We start from the raw sequence: 23,640 nt of genomic DNA on the forward strand, positions 1-23,640 counted from the left end.
TTCATGATTCAAAAGGTTAGAAACTATTCTAGATGGCTATGTCTGCTTCGATCAATGTCTCTAAATCTTCAGATAAATTCTGAGGACACTTTGAATCATACATGAATGTAGCAAGAGAATTCAACTTCAATTTTTTTTTCCATTTATTTATTTAATTTCTATTCTTGTAAATACTTCTACCATTGTTCCCTTTTAGCTATGTGCTTGTGCATGCATATATGTTTTTCAACTAGTGCACAAAAGAAACAAAATGTGTATGTATAAGGTTTTCAAGATGAAATCAAATTTTAAAAAATTATTCTGGTGGATATGCATATATTTTGCAAAAGAAGACGAAACCTGAACACAAGCAAATCTCTGCAAATATCCACAGTGAAAAACATTAGGGGTAACATTGACTATTTTTCCTGCACATAAACAAATAATATAATCTACAAAGAACATAGCAAACAACTACCTCAATCTTTATTATCATCTATGACAATATTCTCTCTTTTACTCTTTTACTTGTTTAAGTTATTTGACTGCGGCCATGCTGGAGCACTGCCTTTTAGTCGAGCAAATCGACCCCAGGACTTATTCTTTGGAAGCCTAGTACTTATTCTATCGGTCTCTTTTGCCGAACCGCTAAGTTACAGGGACGTAAACACACCACCATTGGTTGTCAAGCGATGTTGGGGGGGGACAAACACAGACACACAAACATATACACACACATACATACATATATATATATATACATATATACGACGGGCTTCTTTCAATTTCTGTCTACCAAATCCACTCACAAAGTTTTGGTCGGCCCGAGGCTATAGTAGAAGACACTTGCCCAAGGTGCCACGCAGTGGGAATGAACCCGGAACCATGTGGCTGGTAAGCAAGCTACTTACCACACAGCCACTCCTGCGCCTATAAAGAAAAATCAAATATTTCATTGCTTCTAGCTGTTGCTTTTCAGACTACTGTATTTGGCCATTTCTTTGTTATCTTATACACTCTCACATAATATCATCATCATCATCATCATCATCGTTTAATGTCCGCTTTCCATGCTAGCATGGGTTGGACGATTTGACTGAGGACTGGTGAAACCGGATGGCAACACCAGGCTCCAATCTAATTTGGCAGAGTTTGGAAAATACAGCTGGTTGTTATTATCCCCAACCTACCAATAACTGGCTATATTTGCCATTAATTAAGATCAGCTGTAAGCTAGCCACTTTCACTCAAGGTATTCTTGTATCTCACACATAACACATGCATACTGGAGCTTGCCACTAGTAAGTCAAACAAACCTAACAATCTACCAGCCTACAGCAAGTCCCTCCCCATCATACTTTCCCACCATGAGTACCCTACACCCAAGCAATATAGAGTGGGGAATAAAATACATATTGCAGATGATCCAGCTGGGAGAGAAGAAACTGAAAAGTCTTCAGGGAGAAAACATGAACTCTGCAAGTTACACTGAAGACAACCCATCTAAGAGATCAGTGTTAAATGGATATTTCAGGCCTGGAAGAAAGCCTCTCTAATACTGGGGGCATGATACAATGCACCTAGTCCATGCTATAAAGGATGGGGGGTATTTGATCAATAAAAATAAGTCACACAATCATTTGATCAATACAACTAAGTTCACACAATCATGAAAGACAAATCAAATCAAAGGAAATATAATTATCAAACTCACTTTTTTTTTTTAATCTGTTTTTTTTCTGTGATTTGTCTCATGTATGAGTGTTTGTATATGTGCATATGACTGGCACTCTATCAGTTATGATAATGTGGGTTCCGGTTAGTCTGATCAACAGAACAACCTGCTCATAAATTTGACATGCAAGTGGCTGAGCACTCCACAGACACGTGTACCCTTAACATAGTTCTCAGGGAGATTCAACATGACACAGAATGTGAGAAGGTTGATTCTTTGAAATACAGGTACTTCTCATTTTTGCTAGCTGAATAGACTGGAGCAATGTGAAATAAAATGTCTGGATCAAGGACACAATGCGCTACCAGGAATTGAACTCACAATCTTACGATTGTGAATCGAATACCCTAACCACTAAGCTGCAAGCCTTGCATAAATTTACTTGAATACATGTATTTATGTGTGTAGGGCTGAGTCTGTGTGTTTAGGTGTCTATCAGTGTGTAGGTGCAGAAAGCAAATAATAACTTACCATATTTTGACTTCAAAAACAGGGAACTACCAGCACATTTGAGAATACCATCAGAAATGATAGCAATTCTATCTCCCAAATGGTCTGCTTCATCCATAAAGTGAGTTGTAAGAAGCATTGTCCGACCCATCCTGTGCTTTTCGAGGACAGACCAAACTTGACGGCGTGCATTAGGATCTAATCCAGAGGAAGGCTCATCAAGGATAACAATCTATGAAGATATAATTTATTTACTTTTTGTTATAACAATTTATGACAGAGACATAGAATTTATCAATATTTATTAGGAAAGAAAAGTGAAATGTGTTCACACAATCTTCCCAAGGGTATAGTGACATATATGCATCTTTTACATGTAAAATAGGGGTATGGATTCTTGTGAATTCAAACCTGTTACAAGCATTTAATGTTTCTTAACTTTATTGTTTCAATTAACTTAGAAAATGAGAATAGATACCAAATCAGTGGTAGATAGTCATCCTATTAAGGGCATAATTTGCCTTTTTTCTGCTAAATATTTCTGAACCAAGAACCAAGATTATAAGTTCCTGTTACTGATGAAAAGCTTCATGTTATCCAGTTGATGTTGTTGTTATGGCAAATAGTTTTATGGAATCATAGAGTCAGATAAAATAATAAGATTTTAATCTTGATATATTATAGAGATTTTGTAATAAAGAATGTTAAACATTTCAAATAGTTCCAATTCTATCATGCTTGAAATAAATATTAATTTCTTTCTGAAGAAACAATTTCCAATATTTATGTATTGAGCTCTTTCTCAAACATCAAGTAGAGATGCAAACATTGTAAGAGTATTCATGATAAAGGAACTACTGCAATATGATTATAGAATCGATTATAAAACAAAATGAGAGTGTGACAAGGTGCACCTGGGTATCATAACATCTGTCATAAGATTATGATGTAGAAACTATCCAAAATACCTTTGAATCTCCAATGAGAGCAATTCCTAAAGATAATCTTCGTTTCATTCCTCCAGAAAGATTTTTCGATAAAACATTTCTTTTATCTTCCAAATTAATTGAGTTGATCATCTTGTCTACTTCAGATTTCAGTAACTTTTTAGAAAACCCTTTCAACTATAAGACAAAATATAATTTCTCTTTTATATAAAAAAATTTTAAAAAAAACTCGGAGCAAAATTCAACAAGTATAAATAAAACAAACAGTTCACAATTTATTTACAATATTCTTGGTATTTACCGAATAGAAATAGAGTCTCAGATATTTATCAAAGGAGAACAGTTGTGAAGGATAAAGAAGAATGATTGGTTGAATATAATTTCAATGAAAACTTCCCCAGCAAATTGCTGAGTACATTTCAAGTATCTGGAAAGAGTCTCTCACTCAGTATATGGGTTTATTAAAGCTTATACCAGTTTTTATGGAGTTAAGCAACTAAGAGACAACTCACCTTGTATGAAAATGATAGACTATTGTAATTTTTGATCAGAGGAAAACTTAAGGTGAGAAGTACTGAACGTTAACGAAACCCTTGTCAATGTGACTTACTTGACAGCTAAGACTGGGTCATTAAGAGTTGTCTTTGCATGCATACAATACAATGACATTGACAGGATATTATACAATAACTTATCAATGGAAAATAATTTTGATCGAGCTTACAGTCCTATGGGAAGAAGATTGTGTTGAGGCCTACAAATTGAAGTGTCAAGTACAAGAGCCTTCTGCAGGATTGCAAGAAGAAATGGCTTTCCTAGTCAAGGCTGGCTGTAGGGGATTCCTTGCCCAGTTGGTATGGAGAATGCTTATGACCACTGGATGAGAGGAAGAGAGCAAAGGGTGGCCATGTGCAAGATGGGAGAGACAGCAGAAAGAGCTTCTTGCTGGTTATGGAACAGGAGAGAGGAGTTGAGGTGGAAGCCAGGAGGAGATGATAAAGCAGTGATTTGACCACTTTTGCTGACCTGACAGGAGGGTGTGATGGTTCAGGGTTGGAACAGAAACACCCAATGATTGTTGGATGCCATCTGATGACATCAGTTCCTCCAGGCCAAAGCTCCATTTATGTTTGCAAGTGGAAAACAAGTACCTTCTTCTTCTAGGTATTATTGATCATATAAATTTTTTTTTTCTTCTATTTGTTTCAGTCATTTGATTGCGGCCATACTGGCGCACTGCCTATTAGTCAAACAAATTGTCCCTAGGATTTATTCTTTGTAAGCCTAGTACTTATTCTATCAGTTTCTTTTGCCAAACCACTAAGTTATGGGGATGTAAAGACATCAACATTGGTTGTCAAGCGATGGTAGGGGTGACAAACACAGACACACAAACATATACACACATATATATGACAGGCTTCTTTCAGTTTCCGTTTACCAAATCCACTCACAAGGCTTTGGTTGGCCCGAGGCTACTTACCACACTTCTGCACCTACACACACACACACAGACACACATACATATATATATATATGTATATATATATATCAGAATATGAGGGATTTAGTTCACTGAAACTCTGCCAAATCAGATTGGAGCCTGGCGTAGCCATCTGGTTTCACCAGTCCTCAGTCAAATCGTCCAACCCATGCTAGCATGGAAAGCGGACGTTAAACGATGATGATGATGATGAATGATCTAAATGTATAGGTACACTGTGTAAGTGCTACAACTGGTCATCCATTAGGTTCCCAGTTCACAGCTGAGGCTGGGGTTAGGGATCCGTTGGGTTCCTCGGAAGCATGTGTGTGTGTGTGTGTAAAAAAGTAATAAATAATCTTTACCTGTGCAAAGAATTGTAAATGTTCTTTTACTGTTAACATTTCAAATAAGATGTCATGTTGTGGACATATACCTAAACTGGATCGTACACTTTTCATGTCAGTACGAATGTCATAGCCATTCACAATAGCAGTTCCGCTTGAGGGTGGAATCAGACCTGTGGGAAATTAATGATAAGAAACATTAAAAAAAAATTTTTTTTTTTTGGTGGTGGTGGTGGCGGCGGCTGTGGTAACAGTGGTGGTGGTGGTGGTGGTGGTGGTGGTGGTGGTAGTGGTAAATGATGAGAGATTCTTTCTTGTAGTTTTCTCAGTTACTATTACAGAAAAACTTTAACCAAAATGTAAATTCAGAAAATATTTTAGAGATTCATCTAATTGCCTTATTCACTATATAAATAGGTCTTCTTCATTGGAGCTGTCCTGAGGCAACACATTCCTATAAGCAAACAAAGCAAAGCAATAATTTTAGTCGTCAACTCACCAGTAATCATGGATAAAGTTGTTGTCTTTCCAGCCCCGTTATGTCCAAGTAGTGCAGTAATTTGGCCTTCATACATATTCAGATTCAAATCATCAACAGCAACTTTTTTCCCACCATTAAATTCCTAGAAGAAAACAGGCAAGAATGAATAAAAGTACAAATTAAACATTCGTTAAACTAATTATTAGAGACAGAAACAGTATTAATACCAAAAGGTAATCTTTATATCCACATTGACATGGATGCTTTGTTAGAACACTGAATACTCCATTATTAGCATTGCGAGATCCTCTCACATAGGGACCTAGTGCATAAAAGCACACCCACAGATCACAGCAGATGAAATTCGTCTGTCATGGGAGCTGAGATGAATTTTGTTTGCTATGATTTGTATCCTTTTATGCACCAAGCACCTGTATGAGAGGATCTGTCAAGGCTAACAATGGAGTATTTGGTGTTCTAACAAAGCATCCATGTTTACCCTTTATCATTCTGATTAATTCATCAAGTGTAATGCTTAATTATTGACATTGTTTTGAATTAATCATGCATTATCTTGGGGCTTTGAGATTTCAATGATGTGAATACAAATCATCATCATCATCATCATCGTTTAACGTCTGCCTTCCATGCTAGCATGGGTTGGACGATTTGACTGAGGACTGGTGAACCAGATGGCTACACCAGGCTCCAATCTGATTTGGCAGAGTTTCTACAGCTGGATGCCCTTCCTAACACCAACCACTCCGAGAGTGTAGTGGGTGCTTTTACGTGCCACCAGCACGAAGGCCAGTCAGGAAGTACTGGCAACGGCCACACTTGAAATGGTGTATTTTATGTGCCACCTGCACAGGAGCCAGTCCAGCGGTACTGGCAACGAACTCGCTCAAATGTCTTTTCACATGTCACTGGCACAAGTGCCAGGAGGGCAACGTTGGTAACGATCACGCTCAAATGGTGCTATTTATGTGCCCTCAGCACAGAAGCCAGACAGCTGGTGCTCTGGCAACGATCATGCTCAGATGGTGCTCTTAGTGATCTACTGGTACAGGTGCCACCACGCAATCTATAAAACTAGCAAGGTACACATCAAATGAATTTCAAATGTAAATATGGAGATGTAAGGGACACCATACAAAACAATAACTTTAAATGTGTTACATAGTCACAAATATCTAGAGGTGATGGGCTATGTTGGCTTGAATCAAAACACCAGTAGAAAACTAGTACTTACTTTATTTGTTCAGAAGAAATGAAAGGCAAAGTCACCTTAATCGTGATTTGATGCCAGAATGCAGAAGAAAACTAAATATTGTAAGGCATTTTGGTCTGATCTATTACCCTTTCTGCCACCATTCCACTTTGCTATTTATGTCAATACTGCAGAAATTTTAAAGATGGTGAGTTTCTAGAAACAATACTGCTGCTGCTGCTGCTGCTGCTGCTGCTGCTGCTACTACTACTACTACTACTACTAAATACAAAAATAACAAGATGGTTTGAAAATAGGAGTAACTATGTATAAAACAGATTTTAAAGGAGCTAATAAAGTCAGTAAAAGAGCCTCTGCATAGCTCCTCAGCCTACAAGGAAAAGCAGCCAAATCACTCTCAAATCACTCCTTGACATCTTAAATGAAGAAAGTACATATTAGATGTAATTCTACATACCCTTAAAAAGGCAAGATCTTAGTGGTTGAATGCCTTTTAATCATAAACCTACTTGATTAGGATTGACTTAAAGCTAATCAGCAACAGAAACAACCAATCAACTGTTTCCATCCCTTTGCTGGTGCTGTGTCTGTGATCTAGGCCAAAACATTTACTTAACTCTAATTACATATCACAATAGTAGCCCTGTAAAAAATTCACAAGTGTTCTGCTAGATTGCAATGGTACATTCCACTCTTTCCAGAGTTGGGTATTTATCAAACAGCCCATCTTAGGAAGAAAATATCTCCATGCGTCAGGCCTACAAGTTATAAAGAATTGCAACTGAACAAATTAGTAGAAGAGCTATCCTCCACCATCATGCAAGTTTAAGTGCCAAACAATATCGTATTTTGCATTGGAATAGTATGAAACCACAAATAAACAAACCTTATACAAATTCTTTATCTGAATTCCAGGTTTTAAGTTGTTTGGTTCAGCCTCAAAATATTGCTGTAGTTCCTCATGTGCAGGACCCAGAGCACCACTTTTGCACTTAGTTTGAGTAGTTCCACACCAGTAAGACATCTGAAGAAAAAAAGAAAACTTTTACATTCTTTTCACTTAGCATTTCAAAAGGTATCTTCTAGATAAGGAGGCAGGGGGAGTTATTCACAAGAAATGTAACATTTTTGTTACACATAAAAATTTTGGATCACAAGAAAAGAAAGTGTGAATCTATAAAATACTTTCCCCAGGATCAATAGAAGAGTTCCTTCTATGCAAGAATTAAAAACAGTTGATATGTTCCATATTTCATTATCTAAAAATTTATTTCTGCACTAGCATGCTACCTGGTAACCTTATACGTTAACCTTCACCAATACTCTTTAACTACTTAGCTAGTGTTTGTAGTCTCTATTTTCTGCTGTAACTACCATGGTGTCAACTCCTTTGTGTTTACCAAATATATAATACCACTGACTACCAAAACAATTTTCTAAATAATAAAAGCTTTTTCAACCTATATATAGACCTTTCTTGCAACCAGACCTGGGTACAATGCAGCAACAGATTACTGACTGGCAACTCAAGCTGGCTGTGGACAAGTGTACCACCACGTATTTTGGGAGGAAAAACCTAGCTTTTACATACTACCTTTACAACACCGATCTTAAGAAGTCTACTAGAGAATGTGACCTGGGCATTATTGTCAATAGCAATTTGCATTGGACAAATCACATCCCTAAAATTGTTAAGAAGGCTGAAGGAGTCTTAACATCATTCAACAAGACATTTGTCAGCTGCTCTCCTGCAATCTGTTTAAAGCTGTATATGGTTATAGCACGTCCATATTTAGAGTTTGCATCACCAGTCTGGAACCCCTACCTTGCTCAGCATATCAGCTGGAAACTGTTCAGAAGCATGCAACCACACAAATATCTGCTTTTCGAAACATTTTTTCCATGTTCAGAATTGCTGAAGCATGGAATAAACTACCTGCATCAGTTGTAAGCTGTCAGGACACTACATCCTTCAAAACTTCCATACTTCCTGAAATTCGCCCCCCACCACCACCACCACAACTCATTCACTGTTCACTTCCTGTGCATTATTCTATGTAATGTTCATGTACTTTTGGTAACTTTTTCTGGTGAGTTGTGGTACACCTGAGCACTATACACAATAAGTTCATTATTATCATTATATAAAAATTTATAACCCTCAAACCTATATATGCTAATCAACAACCTCACCAGAAACTACATGAAATGGGATCACATCATTGACCAGTAGCAATTGGCACAGTGGAAAATTTTGACACTAAAGAATAAGCATTTAACCGAAGTCAACAGTCGCGTGTTTTTTAATGTCTCATATGTGTCTTCCATTCTCTAACTGTTTTAGTTTCAACACAGTCTCTGAATAAATCACTCGCCAGACAATTATGTCTTTGAAACCCTTATGAGCTGACAGAATCGCTAGCATGCCAGGTAAAATATTTAGTGGTATTTCATCCATCCCTACATTCAGAGTTCAAATTTTGCCGAGGTCAACTTTGTCTCTCATCCTTTCGGGGTCAATAAGTACCAGTTGAGTACTGAGGCTAATGTAATTGACTATTCCCCTCCCCAAAATTTCAGGACTTGTGCCTATTGAAGAAAGGACCATTAGAAGTTACAACATTATTTTGAAAATTTACTGTAAATTAGTCTTACATTACTAAATGTCTTTTCCAGGTGGTGCTATTTTATTAAGTTAGTTATGGCCTGGGCCAATGTGGCCCAAACCTATCTAAGTACATATGATACTAGTAGTATGAATTCATCTTGTTATTAAAAATAATTAACTTTGCATTGTCATGTGTTTTAACCTGTTTTCAGATAGATTTAATGCAAGTTTATAGCATTTGATACAAAATAAAATTTCTAGATGCAAATTATACTTTAAAAAATTGAATGCATATAATTTATCTAACTGGGCAGCTAAATCATGAAAATAACAGGTTTCTGTTAATATAAAAGGTAGTTTTAAGATATACTTTAGTTCAGTCATTAATAGAATTTAACAGTATCTCTTTCAATTTTCAAGATATTCTGTTTTAACCCTAGGACTCAAGGCTGGTTGCTCAGTTTCCATGGCGTATAAGTGACCAAAATAACAGCATTCCTCCTGAACAAGGCACCAGTCAGGATTCAAGGCCAACAATTTTGCTTGGAGCAGATAAGTTGATTAGATTGACCCCCCCTCCTCACCACCACCACCACCATCACCAATACTTGACTGGTACTTTATTTAAATGACTCCAAGGGAATGAAAGGCAAAGCTGATCTCAGGATTTGAATTCCGAATGTAAAGAGTCAGAAGAAATGCCACTAAGCATTTTGTCCAATGTGCTAACAATTCTGCCAGCTTGTCACTTTTCAGTTTGCATAGACATCTATAAATATAGGCACATCCCTCTGTCGGCTGAGAGGTCCCTGTTCTGTGGACTTTATGTGACACCATGTATAAAGCACTTGTGCCAGTACCACATATGAGTGCACTCATGCAGATTCCACACATAAAACACACATGCCAGTTCCATGTATAAAAACCTGTGCTGATGTCACATAAAAAGCACCCAACACACTGCGTGAAGTGGTTGGCGATACAAAGGCCAGCCAATCATAGAAACCATGCCAAAACAGACAACTGGAGTCTGGACATCTCTGTGGCTAGGCAGCTCCTGTCAAATTGTCCAACCCATGGGAAGTGGACATTAAACAATGATGATAATGAATTATCAAAATGGAACAAGAGAATTATTTAAAGTTAACAGATAAATATAGGTGCAGGAGTGGCTGTGTGGTAAGAAGCTTGCTTCCCAACCACATGGTTCTGGGATCAGTCCCACTGCATGGCACCTTGGGCAAGTGTCTTCTACTATAGTCTTGGGCCGGCCAAAGCCTTGTGAGTGGATTTGGTAAACAGAAACTGAAAAAAGCCCGTCATATATATATAATTACTCCAGCTTACTGGAGTTATATAGATAGAATGAGGCATGTCACCCCTACGTCAAAACAGCTGTAAGACTTTGTCCCTTCTTCGGTCCCTAGATGTCATTTTTAATTTTTAATTGCTGATATGACAGTGTGTCATATGTGTTTATATATTGTTTTTATTGTTCTCTTGGTTGAAAAATAAACAAGTAAATTGATATAGTACAGTGTCTGCAAGTTGATGAGTACCACATATTCCCCTCCATTTTCTTATTGCTATATATATGTTTATGTATATATGTGTGTGTTTGTTATATGTGTCTGTGTTTGTCCCCCCACCATCGCTTAAACGAACAATGTTGGTGTGTTTACATCACCATCACTGGTGGTTCAGCAAAAGAGACCAATAAAATAAGTACTAGGCTTACAAAGAATAAATCCTGGGGTCGATTTGTTCGACTAAAGATGATGCTCCAGCATGGCTGCAGTCAAATGACTGAAGCAAGTAAAAGAATGAAAGAATAAATAATAGAAAGTGAGCAATATACCATGAAAGGGAAGTACCATTTCTGTGGTACACCATATTGTCCTGGAAATACTGCCTCAATGTACCAAGTCAAAATACCATAAATGACAGAATCTAAAAGTAACATCAGAATAACATGAAGAAATGCAAAGTCATCATCAACAGAAGAACCATGGGCCAGGTTACTCCACTGTATACCAATTCCTAAAAATGAAAATAAAAACAACTGTTAATAATGGTTCATTAGTTTTATTAGCGTCAGCATGTCACTTCAAATAATCTTATAATAATTCTGCTAGTCACTGCATTACTTAGCCCATCAGTAACACTTTCACATGACTAGGGAAAAAGATGGAGAGAGAAAAGGAGAGAAAAAAGAGGGAGAGAGAAGCGTCCATAACGTGAGGTAGAGGGAATATAGCTGTAACACTTTCGTGTGGATTAGTTGAAGGGAAAGAGAGGAGAAAGAAAAAGGAGAGAGAAAAAGAAGATAAGGAGAAGAGTGAGACAGAAAGCAGGAGAAAAAGAGAGAGAGAGAGAGAAGTATCTATGATGTGAGGTAGGGGAAACATAATATTTATTATGTGGTTTAGAAAGTTAGTTGAATTTTGAGGAGGAGAGTTAAAAATATAATTTTAGCAGAGTGGTGACGTTCTGATGGTGAGGTCAAAGAAAGGTAGGGAGAGAAGGGGGAGAGGGGAAAAGGGAGAGGGAGAGAGATGGTGGTGAGGGAGATGGTGGTAGTGGAGATAGAGGTGGTGGTAGAGGTGGCAGTGGTGAGTGGATAGTGAAAAGTGTATTTTCTTTTCAATTGAACTAAGCTTTTCATATCACTTATCACTTAATGCATGTGCATAAGTGCAGTTCCATGAAATATTTTCACTTACTTACATGGCACTTACACTTATTTACAGTTGTTTATAGGGAAAATGGAAAAATAAGAGTAAATATTTATTTTATGACTGCTGTGTATTAAGTCGATAAAATTGTGCATAAAGTAAATAAAATGTTTATATTAAGTAATCATCATATTCCAGTTTCTTTCGTTCTTCAATGAGCATCAGATGAGCAACTATCTTTCCATACAGACACAACACAGGCTACACTTTCAGGCATTTGGGATAAAGTTTTCAGAAATAACCCAATAGGTTTAGCATTAATTCCATGAAATATTTACAAGTTTTGCTAGTAATAATAATAATAATAATAATAATAATAATAATCCTTTCTGCTATAGGTTCGAGGCCTGGAATTTGGGAGAGGGGGATAAGTTGATTAAATCAACTCCACTACTCAACTGGTACTTATTTTATCGACCCCGATAGGATGCAAGGCAAAGTTGACCTCGGTGGAATTTGAACTCAGAAAGTAAAGATGAATGAAATGCTACTAAACATTTTGCTGATGTGCTAATGATTCTGTCAGCTCACTGCTTTAATAATAATAATAATAATAATAATCATCATCATCGTTTAACGTCCGCTTTCCATGCTAGCATGGGTTGGACGATTTGACTGAGGACTGGCAAGCCAGAAGGCTGCACCAGGCTCCAATTTGATCTGGCAGAGTTTCTACAGCTGGATGCCCTTCCTAACACCAACCACTCCGAGAGTGTAGTGGGTGCTTTTACATGCCACCGGCACGAGGGCCAGTCACATAGTACTGGCAAAAAAAAACTGGAAAAATAATTCAGAATCCTTGTCCAGTACCCAATTGATCCCAAAATGTAATCAGTTTGTGCCAGTCGTGAGGCCAAAGTTTTATCTGAATCCATCCACCGGTTCTTGATATATCTTGTCCACGGACAAACAAACAAACAAACACAACTGCAAACAATACCTCCGCTTTCGTTAAAGCAGAGGTAATAATAAGTGGAGTCTCACTGACATGCAGAATATGGATGGAAAGATCCGTAAAATTTTTACAAGGTACCAGATTAACTATCCAAAATCAGATGTAGACAGGATTATCTCCCAAGAAGAATAGGTGGAAGAGGCCTGATACATTTCAAACAATCCTTCGAATCAGCAATAATGGGCTTTGAAACGTGCCTTAATACAACAAGTGATGTGCTCTTACAAACTACATTGAAGCATGAAGATTCCAAGCAAGCTTCAGTCATGAAGCTTAGTCAGAAATTTAAAAAGTCTTTTGGTCTACAAGTTAACAATAAGAATGACCAGACACCCAAATACTGACAGACCTATCATTGATTCTCCTGATTTAGAAATTAACAATCAGAAAGACCAAAGAGATCTAAATAGTGACAAACCTGCAAAAAACATCAAACAAAAAGCAAAGAAGGCTTGCATGAATAATATTAAAGACAACTGGAAAGGTAAACTCCAGCATGGAAAAACCTTTGCAACTCAGTTCATCCTGACAAGAGGGTCATTGCCTAAGATGCGCATAGCATGCACAGAGGCAATGGCAATGAACTCCCGAAATGGCAATAGATGTTGGATGTTAAATTACCTCTTGGGATGATTCACGAAGATGTGGTTTAGTTACCCGATTCAATTCATATCATGCTCCTGCTATTATCATGGACTACAACCATATTGACATTTACATTTTTTTATATAATTTTCATAGTTGGATATAATTTTATTTTATATACTTTTCTCTTTAGATTTTTAGTTAATTAACTTACTGTAATATTCTTTTTTAGATAATTTTTAGTCGATTTTTATATTCGTTTTCTGAGCAGGTCCTGTGTATTTTATATTTTTTTGTATATGATTTTTACCTGGTGTTTGTTGTTTTTGACATTTGAAAGCCATGGCATCATTTATACGTAATGAAGTGTAGAAGCATGGATATATAAAGTTCATTAACCCGAATTCAATGTTTGTTCTTAATTTATATTATTGAGATGTATATATATATATATATATATATATATATATATATATATTCTTTTATTCTTTTACTTGTTTCAGTCATTTGACTGCGGCCATGCTGGAGCACCGCCTTTAGTCGAATCAAATCGACCCCAGGACTTATTCTTTGTAAGCCTAGTACTTATTCTATCGGTCTCTTTTTGCCGAACCGCTAAGTTACGGAGACCTAAGCACACCAGCATCGGTTGTCAAGCGATGTTGGGGGCGACAAACACAGATACACAACATATACACACATACACATATATATATACATATATACGACGGGCTTCTTTCAGTTTCCGTCTACCAAATCCACTCACAAGGCTTTGGTCGGCCCGAGGCTATAGTAGAAGACACTTGCCCAAGGTGCCACGCAGTGGGACTGAACCCGGAACCATGTGGTTTGTAAGCAAGCTACTTACCACACAGCCACTCCTACGTCTATATATATATATATTTTTTCTACTCTAGGCACAAAGCCCAAAATTTTGGAGGAGGGGGCCCAGTCAATTAGATCGACCCCAGTATGCAAATGGTACTTAATTTATCGACCTCAAAAGGATGAAAGGCAAAGTCAACCTTGGCAGAATTTGAATTCAGAACGTAAAGACAAACAAAATCCTGCTACGTATTTCACCCAGTGTGCTAAAGTTCCTGCCAGCTCACTGCCTTCAACTGATATGTATATGTATATATATCTATAGAGTATACAAGAATAAGGGCAGGGAATCGTCAATTAATAATAGAATTAACAATTAACAATTTTGCCAAGTAGTTCAGTATGAAAAAACCTTTATCGATAAAACCATTTATCATCATAAATATACAGGGATTAGCATTGAGTTGCTTCTCCAACATACTGAAAATTTAGAAATAGCAGTCAAAGAACTACTGATTCTAAACTACAAATTTTTCTCATCCGTTTAGAGAAAAATTTGTAGTTTAGAATCAGTAGTTCTTTGACTGCTATTTCTAAATTTTCAGTATGTTGGAGAAGCAACTCAATGCTAATCCCTGTATATATATCTATAGAGTATGCATATATGACAGAGTGTATGTAATTTGAGAGAAAAACTGGGTGTATGAGATATCAAATGTAGCATACAAAAAAGAAGACTGTGCTGGTATGGCTAGTAATGTATACTGTGATCATTAAGGCATGGAGTTAAATTAGGAATTTAGATTGTGAAAGGGTGTAGTATGATATGTATGGTCAGCAACGTGGGTGAAAAAGGAGCCAGCTAGACAATGGCCAATTTTGCTGGTCGTTCTTTCATTTCATGGTAAGCCTCATCAGATTTCAGTCACATCCTTGGGATATTCTTTTGTTTTTGAAATTATGTTTCATCTGATGATGACAGTTTTTTTACAATGAAATAATGTTCTCATTCGTCAATTAAAAATATGTATAAAAAACAGCTGTTATGAGTCGACAATTATCCATCGTCTGTTATTATTCATCTGATTATATAATTTCAACCACTTAATCAACAACAACCCTCCTCATTACCCTCCATACACCATAAATAGAAATCACTTACAACCACCACTTTTGAACCACCCAAAACTAAACAGGGAACAAGCTTACAGACAATGCATTTATGAAATAGATTGCACCAAACCTAAAGATCACCCATACACCAGGAACAGAACACACCAACAACGTCCCAATACCAGGCATAACCACCCCATAACAACCCAAAATAACACTAGGATAAGAAACACACCACATGCTAGTCACTACTACCCTATGACCCAAAATTACTGGCCCCCCACCGAACTCAAGAACAACACAAAATAACACCAGATCAAGAAACATCCCACATACTAGAGTTACACACATCATTAACCAAAACACCCATAGACACCCACACACATATAACAATCTAAGGCAACAATACTACCATTCCCCCGAACCAATCCCATATAACCTCACAGACAGCTCATGCAAACAAAATTACAAACAACATTTTTTAGCCCCAGACCAGAGACACCAGGACACAGGCTGGAATCTAGTAATCAGGAAAAACCGAAGATAATCAATCTCTCAACCAAACCTCTTTCAAGCATAAAAATAGACATCCTCTCAAAAGGGCTAAAATTCACCCCAACTCCACGCAGAGCCAACCAAAATGAAGTGAAGGACAGTATAACAGAATTCTGTAGAAAATTAAGACTCACAGAAGCATTTACCAATCACAACACTGAAGATGACTCACTAGTCAAAAACAAAAGTGAGCACATCCCACACAAAGGTAGAAATAAAAATCTAGATGAATTCTTCAACCACATCGAGAACTTCCCTTACCACACCATGCATAAACAGACAGTTAACTCAAACTTTAACACTACACAATGGAAGGAACTAATAGAACTCCAAAATGATGAAGATATTACGATTAAGGAAGCAGATAAAGGAAATGCAGTTGTAATAATGGACACATTATACTATAGAAACCTAGTAATCTCCATGCTGGATGACAATCAACACTATGAAAAAGTCACAAACTACACCCCACAAAAAATAATGAAAACCCTGTCCTCACTAATTAAAACACATGGAAATGAACTGACAACCAAGGAGATTGATTTTCTAACAAACTTCAAATGCAAGCCTAGCCTTTTCTATGGTCTGCCAAAAATACACAAAAGCCAGATCATAAATGAGACCATCAAAAAAATCACCAAAGACATACATACATACACCAAACCCGGGGGATCTAAAACTGCGACCCATCATAGCTGGCCCAGCCTGTGAAACACACAGACTAAGTCTATTTATGGACATCCTCCTAAAACCCTTCCTTAAACACATCAATAGCTATATCAGAGATGACTTGGATATGCTAAATCACCTCCCAAAGAAAGTCAAGGAAGAAACAATCATAGTCTCATTTGACGTGATTAATTTATACACCAGTATACCTCATAATTATGGACTTGAGGCAATTCAATTCTGGCTGGATCAATTCCCGAAAGAAATCCCAAACAGGATCAGTAAAGAATTCATTACTAAATCGGTTGAATTCATCTTACGAAACAACCACTTCATGTTTGACAATACTTTCTACCGACAAAAATCCGGAATTGCTATGGGCACTAGGGCAGCTCCAGTCATTGCGAACCTAACAATGGGTTACTTGGAAATAATAATATACCAGGAATCTTTATCCACCTTTGGAAACACCCTTTCCCAATACATAAAAGAAAATTGGAAAAGGTTCCTGGACGACTGTTTCATACTCTGGAATGAAAACACAGATGAACTCTTGAAATTCAAAAGTCTATTGAACAGTGTCAACCCAAACATACAGTTCACAATGGAGTACAACCAAAAGGAGCTCCCATTCTTGGATATACTAATTAAAAAAGTAAACCTAAAAATAGAAACGGACATATTTTACAAAACCACAGACGCCAAACAATATCTACTATTTGATTCATGCCACCCAAGACACACCAAGACAAACATCCCCTTCAACCTTGCAAGAAGGATATGCACAATAGTGTCAGAACAAAATACTAGAGACTACAGACTACAAGAACTCAAAAATACACTAATTGACAGACACTACCCAGTTCAACTCATAGAGGATGGAATCAGACGTGCATCACAAATTAACATAGAAAACTTAAGAAAAGTTAAACACAGCAACACACCTTCCCCGAAAATACTGCCATACATATCCACATACAACCCCAGAAACAAAGAAGCCTTCACCATCATCACCCAAAACATACCAATGCTACATAAGGACCCCAAATTAAAGGAAATTTTACACACACACAAAATCATTAAAAGCCACAAACAACCAAAATCACTGAAAAAGATCCTCACAAAGGCAAAATTATTTTCCAAAATAACAGATGCGAAAGTAAAAAAATGTGGTCGACCAAATTGTGCAACATGCCCAAACATTCTAGAAGGTTCAGAATTCCTCTTCAAAGAGGGACACAAATTCAAAGTTAAATCTAACTTTACTTGTGCCTCAGAAAACCTTATTTATGTAATAAGATGCTTGGACTGCCACGAGAACTACATAGGGTCCACAGGATTATCACTCAGACGCAGATGCACTCTGCATCAACAGCAGATTGCATGCCCAGAATACCAAATGATACCTTTTAGTGAACATATTGAGAAATGCACAAAACAAATGCTACCACAATTTATAATCTTTCCTTTCTATCAATGTGCCATTAGAACACCAACACAGATTAGATTAAATAAGGAAACCTTTTTCATTCAAAAATACAAACCCAAACTTAACCATTGCTAACACATTTAAATAAGGAAATTCATCACCCCACTGAGAAAAAGGAAAAAAATATAGAACAAAACCATGGTAAATTATTCAAATTCTACCACCTCCTAGATTTCGATTATCTCCCCTATACCGGAAGAAATCCCTAATTACCTCCCCCCATCTAGAACTCTTCTTTTCAGACTGGAGCGAACACGTTACAATGAAGTAGAGAAATTTGAGAAGACAACACGAAACCGGTTATTTCTCAAAATACAATGTTTATATACCAAAAAGATTTTATAACATTTTTCTGACATAATTTAAATATATACTTTAACCATGTAACACAAGCCTTCTGTAGTTTTTTCACTCTTATTATCTTTTATATATATATATATATATATATATATATATATATAGTGGAGGCGCAATGGCCCAGTGGTTAGGGCAGCAGATTCGCAGGCGGAGGATCGCAGTTTTGATTCCCAGACCGGGCGTTGTGTTTGTTTATTAAGCGAAAACACCTAAAAGCTCCACGAGGCTCTGGCAGGGGGTGGTGGCAACCCCTGTTGTACTCTTTCGCTCCAACTTTCTCTCACTCTTTCTTCCTGTTTCTTGAGTAACGCTGCGATGGACTGGCGTCCCATCCAGCTGGCGGGTGGGAACACATATGCCATAGAAACCGAGAAACCGGGCCCATGAGCCTGGCTAGGCTTTAAAAGGGTACATAATAAATAAATAAATATATATATATATACACCAGTGAGTGGTCAAATGAAAGTAAAAGGCACTCAACACATTTGATAGGAGTTATTACATGTATTATTTAAAACAGTTGATTCAGTTCCGTGTATCTTAAAGTTTTCAGGGCCTCTGACAGAGACCTGTCTCTTTCAGGATCACCAAATCTAAGCTTGGAAAAGATGGGCTTCTGTTAGAGGACCACAAAGCTTTAAGTCTCATGGAGCTGAATCAAATTTTTTAGATAATATATGTGTGTGTGTGTGTGTGTGTGTATGTATATATATAGGCACAGGAGTGGCTGTGTCGTAAGTAGCTTGCTTACCAACCACATGGTCCCGGGTTCAGTCCCACTGCATGGCACCTTGGGCAGGTGTCTTCTACTATAGCCTCGGGCCGACCAAAGCCTTGTGAGTGGATTGGTAGGTGAAAACTGGAATAAGCCCGTCGTATGTATGTATCTATATATGTATGTATGTATGTATGTATGTATGTATGTATGTATGTATGTATGTATGTATGTGTGTGTATGTGTTTGTGTGTATGTGTTTGTGTGTCTGTTTGTCCCTCCACCCCCAGAATCACTTTCTCTCTCTCCAAGTGAAAGAAAGATTGTATGATGCATGTATATGGACAACAATTCTACATGGTAGTGAGACATGGACCCTGAATGCAGAGGATGTATCCTCAGCTGGATGTGTAATGTAAGTGTACATATTTGGCAGAGTGCTAGTGTATTGAAAGAGAACCTTATTTTCATTATTTACATTGGACGGATATTTGTCCTCATCTTGTTTGCTGTTACCACAACATTTCGGCTGATTTACTCTTCCAGCCTTCACCAGGTATCTTGGTGGAATTTTGAACCCAACCCTGGGTTCTCATTTCGACGGTATTTTTTGATGTCGTCGTCATCATCGTCATCGTCTTCATCATCATCATCATCATCATTATTATTTATTCAAGGCACTGCCTGAAATTGGACTTGGAATCTTGGGGTTAGTAGCCCGCCCTCTTAACCACTATTGAGAGAGAAGTTAAGTATAAGAGGAATTAGATGCAGTGTGCAAGAGAGAAGATTGTGCTGGTTTGGTCACATGATGTGGATGGATAATGACAGCTCCATAAAGAAGTGCTGATCTCTCAAAATCGATGGAACTTATGGGGAGACCCTGGAAGACATGGGACAAGGTACTGAAGGTCAAACTGAGGATGCTGAATCTTTCAGACAAGATGACAAAGTACCAAGATACCTGGAACCTTGCTGTACTCAAGAAGACCTGTTCTCCACAGCAGATGTGTTAAGCCCACTCCCCTTGGCAAAGAGGATTGGCCTGTAAGATTCCTGTGCTGGTGCCAAGTAAAAAGCATGCACACACACACTATATATATATATATATATATATATATATATATATTTGTTCTTATTTCATCATTTGTCTGTTGTGGGACACAAATTCTTTTGTAGAAAGGTAGGCTTGTCAAATAAATACAACTCATATCTTATGACTTACCACATGGGTTAAAAAATAGAGAGTGAAGTGGGTTAATGCCATTTATAAGAAGTTGTATTATTTTCTATCCTGTCGTTTCTCTGGTTATTATCTCTTTTGGTTGTCTCTGGTGTTGTTGGCATTGTCTCAAGACAAATAGCACACCTTTTCTGCATATTGTTGTTCTCAACAATATGCACGGAAACACCACCGTCACCGACAACAACAACAACAACAACAACAACAATAATCAATATTTTACTCAATCAACTTATGCAAGCATAAAAATCAGATATAAAAACGATAATGATGACAGTACACAGACACAGACACATACACACACACATTTACATTCAATGTACGGTAATCAGGAAAATCACATATATGTCTAATAAATAAATATGTAAATATATTTTACCTTGACCTTCAAATATTCCAAGAACTTGGCCACCAAAAGCTAGTGCAATGTTTGATATTAAACAACACCCAATTTTAGTACCCCAACTTAGAGTACTATATCTACTAGCAAGGACTAAATATGGAATGTAAGAAAAAAAGAATAGAGCACCACCAGCAACGGCTCCACTGTTGGCTGAAAAACAAATAATAAAAAACAGTTTTTTCATTATGTAAAAAAATTACTGTAAGATACCATAACTGAAAAACAAATTAATTTACATAAAGTAAAGCAAAAGTTATGGAGTTTTGAATGAACAACCTGTATAAAACATATTGAAGTTTTCTATAAAATGATTTATTATAACGTTTCTCTGTCTAGTAATAATTAGTACAATAGGTGCAGACATGACTGCATGGTCTACAGGGGTTATCAACCATTTTTTATCTATGCACTTCCGGAAAAAAAAAAAAAATCAGTAGCTGTTGGAAAACTGATTGTAGCAGTGACTTGAACAATTCCTAATGATATCTGAGGAAGGAATTTTTGTATTCTGAAATATTATTATTATATCAGACTATGGATAATTAAATTATAACAGTTATTATAGTCCATTGTTGTTATTATAGTGCATTGTTTTGCCATTCAAGACACATTATATTTTAATAATATAATTAAAAAGGAATTAATAGATATTATTAGTATAATAAAGAAAAATAATAATTAACTACTAAAAATTTAGAAAATAAAAGATTGTAAAAATAGAGAAAAATTTTCAAGTTCTATTTAAATACTGACTTTGCATTCTTGAAATGTTACATCAAGACTTTGGTATTTAACAAAGACATGTTAGTAATTTATTTATTATTAAATATAATAATATAAATTATCTTTACATACTTTAAGTTACGAAACAATTTGTTGTAATATTTGAATTTCCTTATAGTTAAATAAATTTTCATACTACTTCTCATCATTTATAACTTTATATATATATGTACACACACACACATTAAACCAATGGAAACAATACAAACACATTTTTACAAGGAAAAATTATCTTTGAGCCTCACAGAGATGGCAAGGGACCACGATGATAAGCAAAATTGCTGTGCTTGAGATGACCCCACCCAGCTAAGTAAAAATCAAGGCCATAAAGTTATAGCCTTTATGTCCATGCCCATACACACCATCTGTCCCTGACAAACCTTTCCCCTACATCTCAACTTTCTAATACCTCCCCCCTCCTTCACCCAAGTTCACCACTCTCAACAGCTCCCTCCCCTCTTTTTCCTCATCTTCCTATCAAATTTCTTCCCCACAACATATCCTCCCAACACCCCCTCCCTCTACCTGTGTCCACTCACCATTCCTCCCCTCCCCTTCATCTCCCACTCTCCTTTCACAATCTCACAAACTTACACCCCTCCCACACACCCAATCTACTCCCTGGTCCCCTTCACTATATATATATCTTCCTGTAACTTGGGTGTACACCATGTCACATCTTTATCATCTTATCTCTCTCCTCTCCTCTCTCTCTCTCTCTCTCTTTCTTTTTCCATTCTCTCAGTTCTCTCCCCAGCTGAATTAACCATTTATCTCCTCTATTGCAAAACATCTATTTCTGTCCCTCTATTCATACTCTAACTTCTCCTCAAAGCCACATTCCTCAATATTATTTCAGTTAAGCAGTCTTGTCTTGCAAGTCATTTGCTGCTGGTGCCACATAAAAAGCACCCAGTACACTCTAAAGTGGCTGATGTTAGGAAGGACATCTAGCCATAGAAACTACGCCAAAACAGACAGCAAAGCTTAGCACAGTCTTCTGACAAACCAGCTCCTATCAAACTGTCCAACCCACAGATGATGATAATAACAATGATGATGATGATAACAACATGAAGAACTTTATTTAAAGGATGATATTTTAAATAAAATTTATTAACTTATTATCAAAAAAAAAACTTACCTTTTGAAAAAAACGTGCTGAGTAAAAAGCAAAACATGATGGTTGCAAGGGCATATGTGAAAAAAAAGAGAAAAAGTATTGCTGGATTTGTATACCCCACCACACTTCCTTTATCTGCAACACCAACGCACAGAAACAACGTCATCATGGAAATTGATATAAGTATAAATATGAAATATTTTATGAACCAGCCCAGCCATATGATCCAATTGTCTAATCCCATCATTTTCATGGCTTCCTGTTAAAAGAAAAGGAAAATAAGGATAAACAAGACTATTGATAAGGTTGCAAGACGCAACGAAAATTTTAGGAAAATAAAGAGAAAAATAAGTGGAAATTTTACCGGTGAGTGTGTTAAATTTTAAGGCACAATAAGAAAATGACTCTCCCCAGACACAACAGAATATGCTTCAACACATGAAATCACATAAAAAATCTTGCAAACCAAATCCAAAAACGAAATAAAATAAGGATAGTTTTTTAAAAGCAGCCTTTGAGAAAAATACATTAACATAAATAAAACTTCAGGTTTAAAAAGTTAAAGGAAAATGTGCAACTATACAATAAATTCTGCTTTATTTAGCAGAATAGATAAAAGCAGCCTTTGAGAAAAATATGTTTACATAAATAAAACTTCAAATTAGAAAAGTTAAAGGAAAATGTGCAACTATACAATAAATGAAGTATTTGAGAACTAAATAAAGAGGTCATGTAGGTAAAAGCAGATATTACAGTGTTATATCTATTAAGGTCAGATGTTCAAAGCTATAGCTTTAGCTCAGTGGTTCCCAAAGTGAGCAGTGGAAAG

At 36.7% G+C, this 23,640-nt stretch overlaps 1 protein-coding gene across 4 annotated transcripts in view; it reads right to left on the reverse strand.

The window, feature by feature from the left end:
* The window catches only part of LOC106875803 (phospholipid-transporting ATPase ABCA3), a 114,102-nt gene that overhangs the window by 22,398 nt on the left and 68,064 nt on the right, over positions 1-23,640 (reverse strand). For all 4 annotated transcript variants that reach the window (XM_052968181.2, XM_089352934.1, XM_089352932.1 and 1 more), the window contains exons 5-12: positions 22,833-23,070; positions 20,882-21,055; positions 11,120-11,301; positions 7,540-7,677; positions 5,441-5,564; positions 4,960-5,114; positions 3,133-3,288; positions 2,186-2,396 (exon numbers count right to left, since the gene is read on the reverse strand). In XM_052968181.2, the coding sequence (XP_052824141.1) occupies positions 2,186-2,396; positions 3,133-3,288; positions 4,960-5,114; positions 5,441-5,564; positions 7,540-7,677; positions 11,120-11,301; positions 20,882-21,055; positions 22,833-23,070 (1,378 nt within the window). The remainder of the gene's footprint in view (positions 1-2,185; positions 2,397-3,132; positions 3,289-4,959; positions 5,115-5,440; positions 5,565-7,539; positions 7,678-11,119; positions 11,302-20,881; positions 21,056-22,832; positions 23,071-23,640) is intronic.

Source organism: Octopus bimaculoides, chromosome 5 (assembly GCF_046866305.1).
Source record: "Octopus bimaculoides isolate indiv1 chromosome 5, ASM4686630v1, whole genome shotgun sequence".
Taxonomy (NCBI): Eukaryota; Metazoa; Mollusca; class Cephalopoda; order Octopoda; family Octopodidae; genus Octopus; species Octopus bimaculoides.